Source organism: Carica papaya, chromosome 3 (assembly GCF_054855325.1).
Source record: "Carica papaya isolate Zhongbai chromosome 3, ASM5485532v1, whole genome shotgun sequence".
Taxonomy (NCBI): domain Eukaryota; kingdom Viridiplantae; phylum Streptophyta; class Magnoliopsida; order Brassicales; family Caricaceae; genus Carica; species Carica papaya.
This window is the reverse complement of record NC_142311.1, coordinates 22,030,032-22,053,523: the sequence shown is the minus strand read 5'-3', so window position 1 is coordinate 22,053,523 and position 23,492 is coordinate 22,030,032. Positions and strand designations below refer to the sequence as shown.

General features: G+C 34.4%; 1 protein-coding gene across 1 annotated transcript; it reads right to left on the bottom strand.

The window, feature by feature from the left end:
• Positions 1-1,266: 1,266 nt before the first annotated feature.
• LOC110818501 (MOB kinase activator-like 1A) lies at positions 1,267-19,938 on the bottom strand. Its single transcript, XM_088216297.1, has 7 exons — positions 19,789-19,938; positions 11,143-11,191; positions 8,499-8,607; positions 7,129-7,222; positions 5,728-5,861; positions 5,003-5,166; positions 1,267-1,522 (listed from the first exon to the last, which is right to left on the bottom strand). The coding sequence occupies exons 1-7, from the start codon at positions 19,809-19,811 to the stop codon at positions 1,448-1,450; spliced, it is 648 nt and encodes a 215-aa protein (XP_088072423.1). The 5' UTR covers positions 19,812-19,938; the 3' UTR covers positions 1,267-1,447.
• Between the last annotated feature and the right edge of the window lie 3,554 nt (positions 19,939-23,492).

The following is a 23,492-nucleotide window of genomic DNA, read 5'->3' as shown; positions in this document are numbered from 1 at the left end:
GCTCATTAACTTTTTGTTCGCTTCTTTCTTTGCATTATTTCTTATTTTTAAGATTTAGTTATTGAAAAAGTTGATGTTGTTAGATTTTACACTTAGTGATCATGCCAAATACTAACCTAAATACCATCAGGAGGCAACTTTGAAAATCAATTAATTTTTTCTCTACATTAAAGTGTAATATTCTAATTTTTTTTTAAGATTAATTTTTATTTCAATTAAATTCTGAAGAAAAACAAATTTATCTATACTATTGTAGTCATTATTACTATTGTATCCATATATTTTAACATACATCTTAAAGTTTTGCTGAAACCCTTAAACCCAAAGAAAAGCCTCAGCCTAATCCTTTATTTCTGTTTGACCCAAATTGAAAAGCCCAACAATTAATGGCCCTTGATCTTGGTTTTGCCCATATCACAATAAACTCAGAACAAATTCACTATTGAACCCTCAAAGCGACACTCGTTTTGGAAAAGTTCTTTTTAGAGTTGGTCTGAGTAGGAAAAGGAGAGAAGAGGAGGCAAGTGGGTGATTATGAGTTCTTCTCCATGCCTGCTTTTCTTTCTAGTCCTTCTCAAAATACTCCACTTAAAAATGGGGTATGAATCACAAATGATCCCAATTATATAAAACATGATATAAATAGTCAACTAATTTTTTCAAGTAAAAAATATATACATATATCAATAAATTAATATACAAATATCAATTATAACATAATAAAATAAAAATAACTTTTAAATAAAAATAAATATAAGAATATAATTTAATTCAAACTCATAATTTTTTATTAAAAAAAAAAAAAAAAAAAATTTGCTGACCATTCAGTTCAACATCAAATTTTTTAACTACCTACTAGCTAAAACAACCAAATTAATCATTTACTATGTTTTTTTTATGACTCACAAAGACCCAACATGCCTTTACTATTCATATATTACTTCACATGAATAGTACACAAAAGAAGAAAAGGAAAGAATGTCAATTATTTAAAAATTCTGCAAGAAAATCGGTTTATATATGCATGTGTGTTTGTGTGACAATCTGGCAGTATAAATATGAAACAATATGAGGATATAATTTTCTTTTTTTAAAAAAAATTCTTTAAATAATATTTCTAGTTTAATACAATAGGAAAAAGAAAATCGTCTATAACAATCATAATTTTCCAGTACCACGAAAGATCCTCGACTTGAATGTCGGGTCACCCTGAAAATGCAGGCATGTAAATATTGCAGCAAACAAGGCTCAGCCTGAACTAGTGTCTTTCTGCAATTTTCTTGATTTATAGAAGAAACTTTTCCATCCAAACTTTAAACAATTAAAGAGTTATCGATACATACCCCATAAGTCATTTTATAGAATAAGATAATCAGCAGCAAATCATTATTTATTAACATTATTCATCTATGTTTATCATGTTGCTAAAATCTCTCACTGCATCCATTCAATAAGGGACAATGATGGATTCTATAAGCTCTTGAAGAGGTGCTAGCTCCTTCTTGTCAATTAGCCCAAATTCCTGCAGACAAAAACAAGGTACTCAATAAAGCAAACCTAAAAGCCAGCAAGAAATTAACTGCTTCATCAGGATTTAATAGTTGAATTATTCCGTGACATAAAGTTTCACTACCTTTCAGGTATTTTCTCATGCGACTATTATTAAAAAAAAGTTGCTTAAACTTATGATCTTATTTGCTCCTAATTATTGAATATTTATTAACAACAGTCACCCAACTGTCACAAGACTCCATTCAGCAATGTCATTTTGCAGCAATACTATGGCACTCAGTGATAGTGACTAGAAATTACCATATTTCCTACCTACAGTCTCTAGGATTTTGGTGAAGAATGTTGTGGAACCATGATTGCTTGTAACCAGTTTGACTCCGTTAGCCAAATTACAAACCAACTCAAAATATGGGGATAGGCTTCCATTCCTTCTCTCGAATAAATTCTGGAAAGACATGGCAGAAGTGCAAACATCTTGCTAAAAGGGAGAAAAAGGAAAATTGCAAAGATATGCATGCTTTTTCCATTTCAATCCTCCTAACTTGGGAAGATTGAAAGGAAGAAACTAAAACGATTTTTTTAATTATTATTTTACTTATTCCTTTCAAATTTCGCTCCTTTCTACCAAATATATAGTGGAACTGGAAAGATTACTCCTTCCTTCTCACTTTTCTGTCCTCTTTATTCCCTCAGTTTCCCCTCCTACCAACTAGAGCCCAAGGAAGAGAAATTTGAGCTTGAGAACAGTGTAAAATTTGTGTTCTAACAGTTATCAGGTTAGTCAGCTTGAGGTATAGCTGTAACATTCATCTAGCTCAAACTTAAGGTTTTCTATAATCATCCTTCGGAAAAGAATCAGTTAATAACCTTTCCTTGTTCTGTAGTTGGTTTTGGTCCGTCTGGTCAACCTGTCTTAGGTGGTCGGAATTTAGGTGAGTAGTACCAGGAGACCTGGGTGGGTTATTTGCAGCATAAGGTAGTTTTCATCCTATGTATCATCATAAAAGGGAAATATTTACATTCTATTTTATGTAGAATATATTAAGAACAAATCCAAAATATAGTGGAATCCATTTATAAATCTAAATCTAATTCAACTAGGAGATATTTTAAATTGTATTAAGATGACAAAAATATTTGAATTCATATGATATTCCATATGGAAAAAAACAAATGATTACAAATTCCACGAAAACTGTTGAAATTCAAAGTATATATTCAGTTCCGCATGAAATTTAATGTGAACTCAATGTTTATTATTTTAAATAAAACTCTCATCATCTTATAGTTAAAATATTTTTTTTAAAGGACTTATAATTAAAATATATGTAGATTTACAAATTAATTTTACAAAAATCTTAAATTGTCCAAGTATACCAGTCATCCTTTAGCTTGGATGATTGATACATCAACTCTTCTCTATGAAGATGCGGGTCTGAATCGACCCGTGCTCTTTTATGTAGGTTAGGAGGTTGATTGTGTTATTATTGGTGCATAAATGTCACCCAATTATTGAAATGTTTGAATTTCTACTCTTGTTTCAAACATAGCCATAGTAGTTTGGTCAACTTAGTTGGCTAGAAATGAGGTGGTATTTATGCAAAAGTCCATTTCTGATGTTGATCTTATGGATCTTAGTCGACTTAGGGTCAAAGCTGAGTTCCCAGCTCTCTCAGGAGTCCCAATAAATGATCTTTATGTTTCTATAACATCAGTAGATACTCTGCAAGGCAAGGAGAGAGGTTGGTTCAATCTGATATATGGTGTCCTTTAAATTGTTGGAAATTTAATGTTGATGTCTTGGTGCAAGGGAAGTCAAGTCCCACAAGACTTGGAGGGGTACTTTGAGACTTGCAGCTAACAGTTGAAGAAGTATATTCTCCTTGACCATTTGGATTGTGTATCTTAATACAACCGAATTGGCAAAAAAGGAAGCTCTTAGGATTGGTCCACAAGGATGGGGTATGTGGGTGGCTGGGTGGTGAAAAGTCACTTGTGTAGCAGCCATGATTGACAGGGTTGAGACCTTTGCCTCTTAACCCCGAAATTAATGAAATTCAATCTTTGGTGGAATACATCTGAGGAATTGAATTTGCAAATGTCAATAGAGAATAAAATGCATTAGTAGATTCTTCAGCCAATTTGGTTGTTGGTCGGGCTGCAGAAGCATGGCTGTTACTTCAGGAATCTAGAGCTGATCTTGAGCAGGCTCTCATACTGTGTTCTGGCTTCTCTCTGAGCTTGCTTCATTTTCATGTGGAAGGGGCTTTGTTTTATTGGAATCTGGATATGGAAATTTCGAGTTGTTTTATGAGTGGGTTTTCTGTGGTTTGGTGTTGGTGATACAATCTGGATATGGAAATTAATGTTTTTTTCCTGTTCATACTTCTGAAAAATGCTTTTTCACGTACTTCTATCTTCCCTCCATTCAATCCTTCATTGGTTGGCTGCAGATTGAGAAGTCTCCCCAGGTTTTGCAGAATGTATGTCCTGATGAGTTCCGTTGCCTCCATGATTCTTGATTCTATAGTCTTCCCAGACTTTGCAAATTACTCCCAAGAATTCATTTGATCCCAAGTTTTGAATGTTGTTTCTTATTTGAACTGCAACCTATAAAGGTTCATCTCATGCAGCAAAATGCAATCAGATTTCATATGCAGGGCCGGCTGATTGGTAGGTTTCTATGGTCCTTAGGATATGTATGATGGTACTGGAATGCAATGATCTTCCTTCAATTTTGCAGGGATCATTTTAGGATTTCAAGATTCTATTGCTGCTCCTTTAAGGTTGTATAGATGTATATTGTCAGTGTATGATTGGCAGATTCACTAGGATTCTGAAGTGGTAGATATGATTCTAGCAGCTGTATTCGGTTGTCTATAGCATGAGCAGGTGAATTTGCAATTTCCCTAGGCTTATGTTGCAGTAGTTGTAAGATGCTATATTAGTAAGTTGATCTGTTTGAAACCTTCTAGTGGAATTTGTTAGCTCTGGAAGTTTGTATTTGGACAATCCTAATTCTACTTAAAAGAAAAAAGGTTACCTTGATATCAAACAGGTAAGGAATGCAACTTATCAAATAATACATAAAAACTCCATATATTGTCCAATTAAGAGCATATTGTGACACTTAAGATAGACACCATTCAAAATGATGAAAAGAAGACAATCAAACTCATCAACATGTTAAGTCAGGATGTAGTACAGATGCCCGAAAGACCCAGGAAGTATGGTTATAATCAACCAGTTGATGAAAATGGCAAGTTGGAGAGGAATATGTTACATACAACCACAATGGTTAAACAGTGATAAAGCTTTATATGAGATCCTGATGGATGATATAGAAGGAACAAATAATCTAAGTAAGCTTAATATGCGTCTTTGATATTGATATTTGTCAATTTTCAAACAAGAGAATTGAGAAACATAATAAATTTAGAATTTGAGAACATACAGGTCAATCATCAAGACATTTAAAAAAAGGACTTACATGTGTAAATAGTATGAAATGCTTGAAGCATGTATTTAGATGGGCTTCCTCCTTGAGACTCACAATTTTCTGAAAGTGAGAGTGATATATGTGGGCATATACACGGAAAAGTCGTTTGAATATTGTCTTCACAACCTCCTTGAAGTTGACAGGAAATGGTGCACCTAACAAATTTAAGAGACACAATCAGGAATAAGCATATATTCATAGCAAAGAAACTTGTAGCCACACCTGCAGCTACGAGACCTAAATGAAATAGCACCATACTATAGATCAAAACGTAGATAATTTCACATAGCTCCACCAAATGGCATCAACCTTTGACCTTAGCACAACTACATGCAGCAAAATCTAACAAAAATTAACCACCCAGGCCCCCTTGAAACCTGATCCACATTGAAAGGATTTTGAGCAGGCATAACTACACAGCTATTCCTACCGAACCAAGTCAAATCAATTGATAGCTTCCAGATTTAGCCTTTTCAACTATCTCTACTTGCACCTGTTCAAACCCAATTAATTTAATGGGCTAAGTGTCAATTTCATGCACCCTGAAAAGTACTCCAAACTGAACTTGACATGTTGATTGACTCCAGTTTGAGTTTTTCAATCCCAAATATGATCACCTGAGTTAAGCCAACTCAAACCATCCACATTTGCCAGATAGAAAGACAAGGAACTAGAAGGAATTTTCTTTTTTTTTTAAAGAATCTTTCATATATTACCAAGCTTTTGAGGAAATATGGACTCGTCATCAAGCTGAACTTCAATCCAATCCATTAAATATTCAACATATTTTGGAGCAGACACCTCAATTGGTTTCTTGATTTGTACGCCATCTGCCCATCTGTACTCATACCTGTAAATTTACATCTGTATTGATTAATAAACAACACAAACATAGCAAGACAAATATTTGAATAGTTCATAGGGTAAACAAAAAAAAGCTTGACCAACTTAAGGTTATCCTCCATGCAAGTAATTGCTCAAAATCAACTAACCACTCAGGCAACTGACAGCAGTTTACATGAGTGTGTATGCGGGTGTGTGGGAGAGAGAGGAGGGGAGAGGAGGGGCAAGTATCAGGAAATTAAAAAAGAATTCAAGGTTAGTCAAAATGAAACAGAAGCTAAAGAAGAACTTCTCAGTCTACACATCTCTGAAAATACAAAGAATAACTCAAGTTAATTCAAGGCTTGACCAAATAAAAAAGAAATATAAACAGGCAATTAATACACCAGAAATAGCATTCAGAAGCAACTTACATGTGTGCATGCATGTTTATAAAGTAGGAGGAAGAGATGGAGAGGGAAACGTTAAAATTTCAGGAATTTCTTTTTCTTTTTTTAATAAAAAAAAAAAACTTCAAGGTTAACTAAAATGAAACAAAAGCTACAAAAGAACTTCTGAGTCTAGAAATCATTGAAAACATAGAGAATAACAGAAGTTAATTCAAGGCTTGGCCAAGTAAATAGGGAGCATAAACAGGCAGTTAATATATATAATACAATAAATAAATAAATAAAACCCTGTTACAGTGCCCAAAAAATATGGTGGACATTCTGTTTGTTATAATCCATGTCCAAAGATTATAATGAAAAGATGCAAGAAACATATATTCTTTCTCTTTTTGCAGTTTAATATGTGAAAGCATTAGGGGAAGGAAGTGAGCATATCCGAAGGGGTCCTGAGTAGCCCCCAGAATGAGTACCCTAACGATCAAGACCACATGCAACCTTATATACAAGACCACTTACTACACTTGATCTATATAAGAAAAGAGCCCAAAAATGTTCTTCCAGAATCAACATGATCATTAATTATCCATTAGTTGACTGCCCATGGCTAACATATAAATATTTCAGTAGTTTTGTCCTTCCAGATCCTAAAAATTATTAGAATTTAGAATAGTTGGCCTCCTGCCTTTCTAACTACTTTGGCAGATTAAATGTGGACAAAAAAAAAGCTCTAAAAACCAGTGTTTCAAGCATTAGGGGAAAAAAATGCTTTAATAAAAAAACAAGTTGAAATGAAAAAGGACAAAAGATGAAGCATTTGAAATAACCTCGTAATTTTAGTTCCGAAAGAAAATGAAAAAAGAAATATAACCATATAATGAGCCATACTTGGGACCAGCAGTCATTGTAGGGCAGTTTTCCGGTGTACAGAACTCTGTGAGAGTACCATAGAGCAGATTCACCTGGTTGAAGAAATCGACGGCTGACATTCGGAAAATACAACCTTATCAGAAACAAATTATATGATAATCCAGGCAGGAGGAGTAAAAACTGTTTACTCTTTTCACGGCAAGTTACATTTCCACCCTATATTTTGTGCAATATTGCAATTACAATGCTGGATTTTAATTGAGACAATAATCACCTTTACTCACACTTCAAATAGCAACTTTTGTTATAACGACTGTTAATGTTAAACATAATTGCATTACACGATAGTATCTCTAAGGATAATGAAGTAATTTACCATTTCATTTAATATTATTATTCTCATTTAATAGAAAAAAAGTCAAAATCCCTAATTGCCTCCCTTCTCAACACCTAAATCCCGAAATTCCACCAAAAATACATCAATTTTTCCTCTCTCATCTTCTCCACATCACCTTTCCTCTCTTATCATTTTCACATATTTCCTTGTTATAACAATATCCGCAATGATTATATTAGACTCCATTGTATATTTCTAAGTTCATCAAGTGTCTCCACAGAATATCTCCTTCCGAGTCTTTTGTTTCCACTCTCTTACTTCTCAAGTCAAGTAATCCTATACCCAGAATCAAAGTCCCTTGAGAATGCAAAAGGATATTGATTCTTCTCTTCTTCTTTCCCATCTCCTCATCCGCTCTTACAACAACCAAATTAAAGCTTACGTCTTGGTAATATAAAAATAACATTAAAATATGGAAGGTCACAAACTGCCTACACAGTTGGAAATGTGAATGCAAGATCCATGATTATGGAAAGAAGAAAAAAAAAAACAACTGCATAGAGATTGACGAGCTAGAAGATTTGCAGTGAAAAATTAGAGAAACCTGAGAGAGGTCAAGATGAGGCAAAGACATGATTTCTGAAAGTTGCAAAATGCATCCTTGCATGATAGACATGAAAAGGAGCTAAATTGGGAGGGGAAGGAAAAAAATTAATTATTAGTTGTGTTAGATTTGCAGCATTTGACCTTGTGATTTGATATTAATAGAGATAATTCTAACAGAAGGTGCTATTTGAAACATGAAAAAAGTACAAATAAGTTAATTGTCTGAATTAAATGTACATGAAGATACTGCAGCATGATTCAAAATATTTAGTCGTAAATGTTACTTTCCCTTTTCTTATTTAACTGAATTAGCTTAAAAATAAATAACATATCTCTCCAGGGACTGCACAAGAATAAATTATTTTGCAGTAAAGAACAGAAAGAGTGTTTTCACTATTTTTTTGAAAGAGTGTTTTCACTATTGACAGGGATTGAGAGAACTTACTGTTGACAGCAAGCCACTCATTTAAATCCTCCCCAGGGGGAAGCCTTACTGCTTCTCTCAGGTTTCCACTACCCAAGGTGGCATCAATGTGCTTTCTAAGCTGTGCACCCTGCATCATGACAAGTGTTAACATGTCAAATAAACTACAGGTTGCATTAATACCAAAAATTAAATCCTTAAAGATTTAGGAATCTTTGTATGTATGCTTTCTTAGGATTGCCTACATTGCTATTTAGCATCTTCCTATTTATGTTGTTTTTCTATTATAGTTGGATATCTAAGACATAAGTTTGCCTTTTTGGTAAGGACTACTTTTCTAGATCCTGTGAGAACTAGTAGTGACCTATTTCTGATAACTGGCACCATATTATTCAATTTTTAATACTAAATAAAAATTGATAGAATTTCTCGCTATGTAGAAGAGTCAAGTCACTACTCATTTCATCATACGCACTGCCCTATTCTCTCTCTCTTTCTAGATATCACTATCTTTCATACCATCAAATTGATGTTAATGCCAAAAACAAATCTGGTTCAGTCATGGCAAAAACGCAAACAAGTCTATAGACTAACTCAAGCCCAACAGATTTTTGAGATCCAAAAGAATATGATCAGACCAAGCAAGAAATATATAACCTGCCCAGAGAACAAGTCGATGTCCAAATGGATGTTCTGGAAGACAATAGAGGGATACATGTTGGAGTTGAAATGAAGGTAGAAGTGGATAACCCTGATCACTTAGATCTATTGGAAGCAGTCAAGAGAATGATGAAGATTGCTTTGATAAGGAACAAGCTACCAATCTATGATAAGTATGCTAACAATGAGATTGTCAAATGTTCTGGACAAGGTTGTTTATCAAGAATTTAATGAAACTTCTAAACTCTCCAAGTCAATATAATTGCAGATACCACAGAATTTGATAAGACATGGGAAAATTTCATGCCAGAAGAAGCGAGACAAAATATTCATGAAGGGATTCTAGTAATCCATAGTTTTACAGAACCCTTGGAGTATATCGACAACTGAAGAGCATCAAATGTGAATACAATAATCTACTATCTACAAGGATCAAGGAACAAAACCAAGATGAAAAAGATTTTCAGAAATGAAATTCATAGCTGGAAATGAAAGCAACTTGAGGACAATTTTCTGCAACCCCGGGAGAAATGATGCAGGAAAAATAAGAGGTTCCTAAGGATTTAGGATTCTTTGCTTCTAAGTCTCCTTAAAATTTCTTTTTTAGTGTTATTAAGGATTTTCCTTTTTAAGTTGGTTTTCTAGTTTAGGTAGATTATTTACGAGGCATATAAATGTCCTTTCCAGTTAGGACTACTTTTCTAGAATTCCTAATATCGTTTTCTAGTTTAGGTAGATTATTTACAAGGCATGTAAGTGTCCTTTTCAGTTACGACTACCTTTCTAGAATTTCTATGAGAACTATGAGCCTATTTCAGGTCCACACTATATAACACTACAGAACTAGTATTGTAGCATTCATTTTTCAATACTTAATAAAGAATTTCTCTCTACTTTCCTGCTCGCAGTACCAAAAGAATCAAGCCACTTATTGATTAATGTCATAAGGCCTTTCTTGATTAAAAAAATTATTTTCAAAAGGTCTTAATTTAAAAAAAAAATGATATTATTAGAGAGAGAATAGAAGAAGGTACATCATCAGAAGGCAAGAAAACCTCCAGAAAAAGGAAAAAAAATAAACAAAATTAATAGAAAACTGGTATGCATCTTTTTGCAAAATAGTTAAAGAGATATGGTATAATTTTCAAAAAAAAAGATATGGTATAATGGCCATGAGCCTTAGCTCAAAGAGATGTCAAAGAGAAAATTCTGTCCCATTTCTCTACAACTCTGCAAAAATTGCCTATACAAAGCATTCGAGTCTCCTTATTTCCCCTAAACCAAAGAGAGAGAAAGAGAAAACTCAAGAGGTTGTGTTGGTGGGCGGCAATGAATAACAGAAGTATCAGACAAACTCTGCAAAGCCTACAGGATCATAATGCAAAAATGGGTCACCAGGGACATGCTTGTGATAACACAACGCAGAAATGGTCTATGCCAGCATGCAGAAGGTAGCAACCCAAAGTAGCCCATATACCTGAACAATCCCCAGCTTGCAGCAAAGTCCTTATGTGTTTTTTGAATCACAGCATAATGACAAGATGTTAGTAGTTATAAACTGGCCTCATTTAGCCACATATCTTGTCCCCCATGATTAAATGGCCATCTCTAGGGAATTGGAGGTTCTATCCAAATCTCCTCTGCTTTATTACTTACTGTGTGCAGATGTACATATACACCTACAACATTTTACTCAGTGGGGTTCTAAAATTCAAATTCAACTGTCACATGTGAAATCTTTTATAAATCAACTACTTTGATTATTTTCTAAAGAGAACCTGCAGACCAAAGACCATAAGAAAGACTTGTTTGAAATAGGATCAGAAGGTAAGGCAAACTATCATTCCATGTATGTCTCAGGTAATCAGAACAATAAATTATGTTAAATGTTTATTAACATCAAAGGAAAACAAATACAAGTATCCTATTACCCATAAAAAACCATTTTAAGACACTATGAAGTATTATCATGAAACTGAAAACAGAGAATTCAATCGAAACTAACCTTACTCCCAGAAGGTGCACTCTTTTTAGGGCGGAATGTTCTTTGATTTCTGTTTTAGAACACACCCATCAAAATGTTGTTAGGCATTAGAAAAGAGGACTAAAATACCGTATCATGTAGAAAATAAAATAATTAGAAGAATAAATTAGGATTAAATAGGGTTATTCACAGCTGTTATGTGCTGTACATGGAGGGTATCACCAACAAATTTCTTCTTCAAACCAGAATTTTGTTAGGATTTCTCCAAAATTTGTTAGGCTGTTAGAAGTAGTAGATTTGTATATATATGTATAAATCATTCATCAAGAAATAGAAGAATATTTTTTCTCTCAATTTTCTTCATGTTATCAGAGCTTATCTGATCCAAGAAGAAATAGAACCCTACTGAGCCGTAATCAGAAATGGCCTCAGGTGAGCTTCTATCCTCTCCACCAAGTTTCCTCTAGTTCTTATCACTATATAGCAACAACCAGCAACAACCAGAGCTGTGAGTGAGCTACCATCATCCTGTATTGTAGGACATAAACTCGATGGCATAAACTTCCTTCAATGGTCGTCGTCTGTCCGTCTCTTCATCTGCGGAAGGGGGCGTTATGGGCACCTCACTGGCGAGCTCATGCCTCCTCCAGCGTCCGATGCAAATGCACAAACCTGGGAAATCGAAGACAGTATGGTCATGTCCTGGCTTATCACCTCAATGACCCCTGAAATCGAAAAGAATTTCCTTCTCTACGAAACTGCTCACAAAATCTGGAAGGCAGCACAAGAACTCTACTCTAGCAAGCAAAATACCTCTACAATATTCGAAATCGAGTCAACTCTTCATGATCTTCGGTAAGAAGAATTCAATGTCACCCAGTATTACAGTATCTTTAATCGAAGTTGGCAACAGATGGACACCTTCGAGGAGCGTCGCTGGAACTGCCCCGAGGACGCGAAAAACTTCAGAGCTTTCGTGGAAGAAAAGTGGGTCTTCAAAAATCTCGACGCGATTCGGGGACATGTTCTGAGCACCAAACCTTTGTCGAGTCTTCGAAAAGTGTTTTCTGAAGTTCGAAGTGAGGAGAGTCGTCGGAAGATCATGATGGGAGAGAATGACCAACCTTACCCGACTGAAAACTCTTCAGCTTTCACAATCCGAGCGATTGACAGTCGAACGAAAAAGACAAGGCCCTGGTGCAACCACTGTCGGAAGCTAGGGCACACTCAGGAACGTTGCTGGAAGCTTCACGGCAAATCAAGTGACTGGAAACCACATTCGGGTGAGTGAAAAACATCGAAAGCAGAGACCTCCAACAAGCTTCAAGGAAATCACGTGATGGCTGAGGAAATAATTTCTGAGGAGATGGGAAAAGATCCATTTACCCCTGAGCAGTTGGAAGCCCTCCAACGTATTTTGTCCAAGAAATCTCACCCGGTCAGTGCCTCTGTGGCACATAGAGGTAATATTCATGACTTATCTGTTCTTTCAGAAAAAGGACAAGTGTGAGTGTAGACTCTGGAGCATATGATCATATGAGTGGCGATTTCTCAATGTTCCAAAATTACAAAAGATGTAAAGAAAATATTTCAATTAGAATTGCAGATGGTTCTCTCTCAAAAGTGGCAGGAATGGACTCTATAAATTTGTCTCCAAATTTGACTCTCTGTTCAGTTCTACATGTTCCAAATTTAGATTGTAATTTGTTATCTGTCAGCAAGCTATGTGAAGACTTGAAATGTGCTGCGAAATTTGTTTCTAATGTGTAATTTTCAGGATTTAGACTCGGGGAGGACGATTGGCAGTGCTATGATGAGCTCAGGATTATATTTGCTTACACTTCTAAAAGACAAGCTCACAATGCAATGTGAAAACTTTGTTTCTATTTCCGGAAATAATGACCATGATATTATGTTGTGCCATTATAGATTAGGACATCCAAACTTCATGTACTTGAAAAAGATGTTCCCACTACTATTTAAAGGAAAAGATCCAATTTCATTACAGTGTGAAGTTTGCCAATTTTCTAAACATACTCGAAGTTCATTCCCTAACCCACCATATAAACCATCTAAACCATTTGTATTAATTCACAATGACGTTTGGGGCCCTTCCAGGGTTTCTAATGTTTTCGGAATTAGGTGATTTGTATCTTTTATTGATGACCATACAAGAATTACTTGAGTATGTCTCATGAATGAAAAATCTGAAGTGGGATCCCTATTTAAAAAATTCCATATAATGATTCGAACTCAATTTCATGCTACCATCCAAGTATTGAAATCCGACAATACTTGTAAATATTTTGAAAATACTCTTGAAAAATACTTTATTGAACATGATTCATCAAAGTTCTTGTATTTATACTCCACAGTAAAACGGCATAACCGAAAGGAAAAACAGACATATCCTTGAGGTTGCCAAATCTCTCATGTTGACCAATCATGTACCAAAATATCTTTGGAGAGAGACTATCCTCTCAGCTACCTATTTGATTAATCGGAAGCCCTCCCATATCCTACAGTTTCAATCACCGTACACTATTCTCTCAAAAATCTTTCCTGATTCACACATCTTAAACACTTTACCACTTAAAGTTTTTGTTTGTTTAGCATATGTCCATATTCATAAACATCTTCGTGGGAAATCAGACCTAAAAGCAATAAAGTGTATTTTTATTAAGTACTCAGCAAATAAAAAAGAATACAAATGTTTAGTTCCGGAAACCCGCCGGTTTTATAATACCATGGACGTCACATTTTTTTATAATCAACCGTTTTATCCTACTACTGATATTTAGGGAGAGACATTCACTCAGAAATATCAGTTGTGGGATGTGAGTGTACTTATTCTCTACCCACAAAATCCATCACCGGACAAACCTTCCCTGTAGACTGAATTCGAAACCTCACAAAAGAAATCAGAACCAAAACCAGTTACAAAAAGCACATTACCTGCAACGAGTGAGCTACGTGTCTATACAAAAAGAAATAAAAGAAAAGCACCTGAATCATCCAAGCACTGCCATGAATCCACCACTGATCCAGGTAACGTAATCTCTGTACCAACTCTTGATTTTGTTGATTCTGATATTCCTATTGCTTTGAGAAATGGTATTCGAACATGCACTAAACATCCTATACAAGACTATGTTTCATTGGACAAATTATCCTCGGAACATCATGCTTTTCTGTGCAGGATAGACAGCAGCTCATCTGAACCCAGAACAATACATGAGGCCTTGGAAATTCCAGAATGGAAGTTAGCTGTCCTAGATGAGATCAAGGCACTTGAAAAGAATGAGACATGGAAACTAACTGATCTTCCCCCAGGAAAGCGTCAAGTGGGAGGCAAATGGGTCTTTACAACCAAATATAATCTGGATGGGAGTGTGAACAGACTTAAGGCCCGCTTGGTAACCAAAGACTATACACAATCATATGGCGTAAACTATCAGGAAACGTTTGCACCAGTTGCCAAATACAATACCATTCGGGTACTCCTCTCCATTGCATATAACCTTGACTGGCCACTGTGTCAATTAGATGTAAAGAATGCATTTCTTAATGACGATTTGAAAAAAGATGTGTATATGAATATACCATCAAGGTTTGAATTAACTGACAATTCTCAGAAAGTGTATAAATTAAAGAAATCACTCTATGCCTTAAAACAATCTCCAAGGGCATGGTTTGACAGATTCACAAGAGCTGTAAAACATAAAAGATATGAACAATGTCAATCCGACCATACATTGTTTGTCAAACACTGCATATCAGGTAAGAAATCTATTTTGATTGTATATGTTGATGATATCATTCTTACAAGAGATCACCTTGAGGAGATTCAAAGACTTAAAGAATTCCTGACCAAAAAATTTGAAATAAAAGATCTTGGGGTACTAAAGTACTTCCTCGGTATGGAAGTAGCTAAATCAAAAAAAAGGATTTCAGTTTCTCAATGAAAATACATTTTGGATCTCCTAAAAGAGACTGGAATGCTAGGAAGCAAGTCTACTGACACCCCTATGGATTCAGTCATCAACTTTGGATCCAAAATCAGTGATAAAATGGTTGCAAAGGGAGATACCAAATGCTTGTTGGGAAACTTATTTACTTGGCTCACACAAGACCAGACATCAGTTTTGCAGTAAGTACAGTAAGTTAGTTCATGCATCAACCAACTGAAGATCACATAAGTGCTATGTATCGGATTCTGAGGTATCTCAAGCAGACTCTGCAACACCCAAAATTTGTATTTTTATTTTTTAATTTATTTTAATTTTTATTAGAAATTTTTGTTCAATTTTATTCTATTTTAATATTTAATTTATAAGATTTTAATTTAATTTAATAGAAATAAAAATAATAATAATAATAATAAAATAGGGTAAAATTATTGTTAGAATTTAATTGAAATTGATTTTGAAAAAAATGGGTGAAAATTTGAATTCTGGGGGTGTTTTTGAAAAGAAAATCGAAAACTGTGAGGTCAAAACGCAATTTAGAAAAGTTGTCATGTCAGCAACCCAGTCAGCAGCCCAGTCAGCAGCCCCGACCAACCAGAACACACCGCGTGGCAAGGACACTGACGCGGGAAGCCACGTGGGCGATCTGCGTGCACGCAATCAAACGGTCCAGATCTCACGCATGCAGACAGCCCAGATCTCACGCGCACAGACGGCCCAGATCTCACGCGTGCGGACAGCCCAGATTGAATCACACACGGACGGCCCAGATCTCATCGTAATGGACGGCCCAGATTTATTCCCATTTTAATCGCGATCGGACGGCCCAGATTAAAAAGGGAAGGTTATAAATAACCTCACCCACACCCAACCCCAAACCCTAGCCGCCAGTACCCTCGCCGGAGAAGAAGAACCAGTCACCGGATGAGCCGGTCGCCGCTACCCACCGCCGCACCGGAGGATTTTTCGACCGCCAAACGAGGTAAATTTTCTCTTCTTGGCTCGTTTTTCGATGTTGAATCCGCCTATGGCCAAACTACCGGTCAATCGGCCGGTAAACACCGCCGAAGTCCAGCGGCGCCGCCGCAGCTTCCCTCGGTTTTTGCCTCTGATGAGGCCCTTCCCGGTTCCCGTTCGATGCAATTTTTACACCACTGTGATCGCCGTCCTTTTCTCTACAGGTTGATCGGAGCAAAACATCAAATCACGATTCACGCCGGAGAAGCCGCCGCACCCGAAAGCTCCGCCGCCGGTAAGTCTCGATTTTTTGTATTTTTTGGTCCACCGAGGGCCCTAGGGTTGTTTTATCGCAAGAACTAATGCAAGTTTGGCCGAAAACGGCCAACCCGAGGCAGATTGCCGCCGCAAGTGGCGGTGCCGTCGCCGGAGCACGGCGGAGCCGCCGTGCCGGAATTTCGATATTGGCCGAAAGGGCCTTGGGTCTGATTTGGGGTTTTTTGGGGACACGTGCAGGTACCGGAAGCGTGTTTCAGTTCCCAGGAGAAAATTCAGGGAATCTAAGGACTGCCCGTAGGCGCAGTATAAAGCCGATTTCAGACCCCGAAACAAGTAAAGATCTCTCACTCTATTTTCTATCACGGTATTAAAGCTCAATAAATGATAAAACGGTATTTCATAAATTAATAGATGTGTATAATTGCTTAAGGTTGCTAATGCAGCCCGAATCTGGTTTATTTGTCGGTCAATTGTTGTTTGATCTATTTTACAGTTTTAAATGCAGTATGGTACTTGATGTGTTTATTTTATGGTTTCGTATGCATGAATCCCAATTTCATTTATTATAATTTGAATTATGGTGAACCCGATGTTGTGTTATTTTGTTTGGTGTTCATAACTGGTTTACGTGTTTGTGTATGATTGGATAATTGAGACCAAAAAAAATGAAAAAATGTATGTGAATTGATAAATGGATAATGTCGACAGTCTAACTAGATATCCTGGGAGATGGTGGACGGACCGGGTCCGTAGGGAACCCTACCGGGAACGTGATCTCTCATACCGGACGGGGTATGGAGACTTTATGATTTGGCGCCCATACCGGACGGAGTATGGGGACGGCCCGTTTCACCCTCATACCGGACGGGATATTGAGGTTCATGGTTTTTAGGCGCCCATACCGGACGGGGTATGGGGACAACCCTGGAATAAGTTATTAATGTTAATGGTTCACGTGTAGCGGGGACCCCCTATGGATCCCCATGAAAACTAGTAGGCTGGTAAAAGAAGAAATTTGTTATCTGATTATTGACGTACAAAAGTATAACATGTATTACGTTACAAAGTGTATATGATTTTATGATGGTTATAATGTTATTGTTTTCATATGTTATTTTCACGAATTTCACCGAGATAAATGGACAGTAAAAGTTTTTATTATTAATAAATGAATTTGTTATAAATTATGCTCCATTGGTCGTTTTTGTTTTCTACCAACCTTTAATTCTGTGGCAGTGAGATAGTGTGATGTCTTTACTGGGTTAGTGTAGCTCATTCCTTACTTAACCATTTCATATCAGGAAGACGTGGTTCCCGAACCCGTTCCGCAGGAATACGGCAAGTTAGACGCCTAAAGATTTTATAGTTTTATTTATAGTTTTCATTTCGAGTATTTTCTTTAATTAGCTTATTCTTTCATACGTTTGAATACGTTTATGGTTATTGTGTAAGGGATGTAAATCAGAATTTTTATTTCGCTTCCGCACTTAGAATTTTTAATACATACATCTTCATTTTTATTTCCGGGGTCGTTACAGACTCCAAGACAAGATTTATTCTTTCAGAAGACAGACAGAAGGGATGTTGAAATCTACACGGACGCGGATTGGGCAGGTTATACAGATGACAGAAAATTTACATCAGGATATTGTTCCTATGTTTGGGGTAACCTGGTTACCTGGAGAAGCAAGAAACAGTCTGTTGTGTCTCGCAGCAGTACAGAATTTGAATTTAAAGCACTTGCTCATGGTATTTGTGAAGGTGTATGGTTGAAGAGAATACTTGAAAAATTAAAAGTACTCAACAATATGCCTATGAAAGTATGGTGCGACAACCAATCAACAATTATTATGACCAAAAATCCAGTATGTCATGATAGAACCAAATATGTGGAGATTGATCGTCATTTCATTAGAGAGAAATTGGAAGATGGGACTATAACTCTGATGCACATTCCAACGAATCAATAGATCGCAGATATTCTAACTAAAACTCTTCCCAAGAGAACCTTTGATGACATAATATCCAATCTAGCTTTACTCAACATATACGTAAACTAGATTGAGGGGGAGTGTAGAAAATAAAATAATTAGAATAATAAATTAAGATTAAATATGTTTATTTACAGTTATTATGTGTTGTACATGGAGGGTATCACCAACAAATTTCTTCTTCAAACCAGAATTTTATTAAGATTTATCCAGAATTTGTTAGGCTGTTAGAAGTAGTAAATTTATATATATATATGTGTAAATCATTCATTAAGAAATAGAAGAAAAATATTTTTTCTCCCAATTTTCTTCACATCATAAAGGACATCATGTTTGAAATGCAGATTGTTCTTTTCCTGCTCCATGGAAAACAAACTATTGCGCTACATGCAATATGGATAAAAACATGTGACAAAGAGAGAGAGAGTGAGAAATATAAAGTTTGGTTTTTGCAAGCATTCAGGTAGCTGATTGTACATGCAGTTCCAAATCAAACTCGAAATAGCAACTTTCACAAATAGATATGATCAACGTCCCAAAAGCTTTAATTTAATCTGCAAGATTATTTTCTTTCCACTATCTTTTGTGCTTGACCAATGAGTATTGAATATCTGTCAAGAATCTAGCATCTTACTAAAAGTACATTAACCTCAAAATTATTCTGAATATGTATAATCAAAATCTAACCATTTTGAATCTTATATGATATCTGGATTGTCAAATCTTATGGAGTTAACTTAATTCCAAGACCACACAAAGGGACATCCCATGGCTCTTTTCACAGCTTATTTGCTTCAAAAAGTAGAGCTTAGTCCATCATATTCAGAATCTAATTACATGGTTAATTATATCCCTTTGCTCAAGGTCAGAATCAATCAATATTCCCTGTTAGAAGTTAACCCATAAGGTCCTTTTTCCATTACATTTCTACAGTAATCCAAGAACTCAAAAATAACCACCATTAAAAAGTATTTTATTCACATTATAATAACATTTGTGCTGCAAATCAACCATGATTGCCTTAGTAACTGCTTAAACCCTTGAATCTAGTCTAAAGCTATCCATCATCAGAAAATTGATCGGTAAATAAGACAAACAAATCACTTAAACAGAGGAGCAGGCATGAGTATCAAACGAACACAATCTGAACAATCCTAAAGGCTCAACCGCATAATTTGCACAAACCAAAGAAATTCCAAGCTCCATAATTTAAAGAAAGAATAATCAAAATATAACCAGAAAATTCCACGAATAGAAAATGACGAACACGAAAAATACGTATACCTACACGTATACGTATGCGCATGCAATCAATAAATAAGCCGAAAAGATCCAACGAAAAGGCTAATTTATAATAACAGATCTGATATGAACTTATCACAGAAAGTTAATTCACAATAACTGAATGCAAAATCTTAAAAAATATATAGTTTTTACCCCAAAGAAAAAAAACAGATGAAGATGTCACTTGCCTGCCCAGCCCAAAGAGACTCATGGCGCGAGCGAGCGAGCGAGAGAGAGAGAGAGAGAGAGAGAGAGAGAGAGAGAGAGAGAGAGTATGGTTTTCTTTGCTCAGGTGAAATCAGAAAGAAAAAGAAAAAAGAAAAGGTTCTTTACCTTTTGTTTTTATTTGATTTAGTGGTTTTTTTATTTTGTGCATTTTCAAATTTTATTGCTATATATATATATATATTTATGCGTATATTCCTTCCCAGTTATTTTTTTATTAAAAATATATACTTTTATAAAAATAAATTACATTAATTTATTATGAATCATGACAAATTATGAGTTATTCTAACATATATAATAAATTTATAATTAAAAATTATGTAAAATAAACATTTTAATTTCTTAAATAAGTTCTTGACGTAAAGCTTTTCTGAATATCTTTTTAAAGACAAGTCAATAATAATTTATATATTTAAATAAAAACAAATATTTTTGGTTTAAATTTACTATGTATTTACAAGAATTATGATTTGTATACATAAAATTTTTAATAGATTTAGTCAACTTTGGATTGAAAAATTTTGATATCTATAAATTTTAAAAATATTATCTAATATAACTGAATATTTCTAAATTAATTTTATGCTAAAATGAATAGATGTGATGACTTATGCTTTAGATAAACTCATGAAACTCCATGCATTTCATCCATTGATAGATATCATGACAAATTAATATAAAAGTGCAGTAAATTAAAATTTTCTATATTTCCATCACTTGCAACGATATGAAAAGTCCAAATATTCGATATGTTATATGAGACATTATCTAATTCAAAAACCAAATAATAGATATAGAGTTCGGAGATTAAATCAACATTTTTCAAGATAATACAACTTTTGTAGAAATTGAGAAGTTTTTCGTTATTTTTGTTGGTTTTGGAATTGCTCTTAATTTTTCTTATATAAAAAAATAGAGTGGGATGAGTTATAAGTGTTCAATAAGAACAAAATAATAATATAATCTACAAAACTGAAAATAATATAAGGTAATAATTCTTTAATTTAATTTAATTTTTACTGGATTTGTTTCAATTACTTATTAGGGATTACGACTAATGCATCTATGATAGGTGTTATCTCATAAACCAAAACATTGTAACTACAATCTATTTTTTACTTTCTTTCCCATAATCTAGATGAATTACATAAGTGTGAAATTATGTTTTCTTTCTCAACTTTAATTCTTGAGTCTAGATATTTATCTATTCTTACTTTCTTTCCCATAATTTAGAAGAATTACGCACGTGTGAAGTTATGTTTTCTTTCTTAACTTTAATTCTCGAGTCTAGATGTTTATCTATTATATGTTTAATTTATTTTAACAATATTACCCACCTTTTATTTATTTTTAAATGATTTCAGTCTTTTATAATAACGATACAACTAACAATACGGTTTATAGTTACACTTGTATCTATATTTTACTTTCATGATTTTTAGTAACAATATAATTTACTTTTACAATACAAGATAATAGTACAGTTTACTTTCATAGTTCATAATAATAGTACAATTTATATTTTTTCAGTACATAATAACAATAAGTTTATACTTTTACACCTTAGATACTGATATTTCATCGTATGATGTTGTATTAATTACTATTAATGAGAGTAGTAGAAATTCACACTATTACGTGGACACAGTAACAATAACAGTAGAACAATACAATATATTATGGTTGATTATTTACGTCCACAAAGATGAAGTTCATTAATCGATCGAGTTTTGGCCCCACACACACCTACCTTTTTGTGAACACAGTAACAGTAACAGTAACAGTACAATCGATTTTTTTTGTTCACGGGATGGAGTTCACCAATCGACTGAATTCTAGCCACACGCACACACACTCCTCTATAAACACAACAACAGTAATAGTATAGTTGATTTTTCTATTCACAGGATGTGGTTTACTAATCGATTGAATTTCAGTCATACAAAAATACACTCATCTGTGAACACAATAACAATAATAGTCCAATACCCATATTTAGCCTATTTAAATATTTTATAATTGGCCCATCATAACATTTCTTAATATATAATTAATTATTTTATAAAATTCTTCCCTTACTCTGGGCTAAGAGCTCAACACTACTATTTCACTTTTGTTTAGACCTGTTCAAGAATCTTTTATTGGCCTATTACAACATTTCGAAATTGAATTAACTATTTACACTCTAGGTGAAGCCCAACGCTACTATTCCACCTTATTTTAGCCCACCCATTTAAGAATTTTATTTCGGCTAATTACCACCTTTCTTAGTTTAATTAATTATTTACTTAGTTCTGCTCTTATTTGGGCCAGTAGCCCAACACTACTATTCCACCTCATTTTACCCCATTTAAGAATTCTCTTTCTTTGGCCCAGTAACTCAACACTATTTATTCCACTAATATTTAGTCCATTTAAGAATTTTATATTGGCCCATTACCATATTTCTTAATTCAATTAATTATTTACACAGTTCTACTTTTATTTAGGCTAGTAGCCCAACACTACTTAGTCAACCAATTTAATATTTTTGTTTTGGCTCCTTTGAGCACTTTTGAATACATTTATTTATTCATACTCTTTTCTCTCCTTTAAGCCTTTATTCACTGGGTCATACTCTCATTAATCCTAACATCATCGTTTATCAATGTAATTAACTTTACAAATAGGATTTCATGTTCCTAACATACGGGGTTATAGATCTACAATCTCTATATTTAGAATTAAACAAATAATTCAGATTTAGTTAAATACTCTAAATCACATATTTGGGGATTAGTGACTAAATCATTATGTTAGGATCTGACTTTGACATGTAATTCACCAGAACCTTAATTTAGGAAAAAATATTAAAGTTGAAACAAGTTTGAGGTAATTTTAAAAAATTTAAAAGATTGGAATAGAACAAGAATTTAGAAGAAAAGAGAGGAGTTCTAGAATGAGAAAAGAGAGGAAGTCGGGGAGAGAGAAGAAAAGAGTTTGAGAAAAAGAGAGAGAGAGAGAGAGAGAGAGAGAGAGAGAGAGAGAGAGAGAGAGAGAGAGAGAGAGAGTGAGTGAGTGTGTGTGTGTGTGTGTACGTGTGGAGATTTTAGAGGAAAACAGAAAAATATTTTAAAAAGAGAGAGAGACTGTTAGAGAGAGAAAAAGAGAAAAATATATATAGAGAGAGTTGTTTGAGAGAGAGAGTGAAATATAGAGAGATAGAAGAGAGAAAAAAAGAAATAATATGCTATTTTGTTCCAAAAGTTACATGTATTAGATTTGATTTACAATTAATATTTATAAACATGAAAGGATACATAAAATTTTTACCACCCAGATAAATGAGAATCCTTACCAACTATTGCAACTGTTTGGGTACATAACTTATTAACCATTGCAACTGTTGGGTTTCTTAATAATTCCCTCACCTTAGACATTAAACTTGCCCTTAAGGTTATGATTCAACTTTCAAATATTTGGTGTCAAAGGATATTATTATCACTATTTATTATATTATATTATATATTTATATCTTTATATTATATATATGTATATATTTTTTACCATATTATCGAAGAACTCCCTATGGATCTTTTACATTATTCTTTTGCTTGTCATATGAAGGTTGATTCTCTTCACTTTCTTATTCTTCTTCCTCACATGTCTCAACTGTCATGACTAC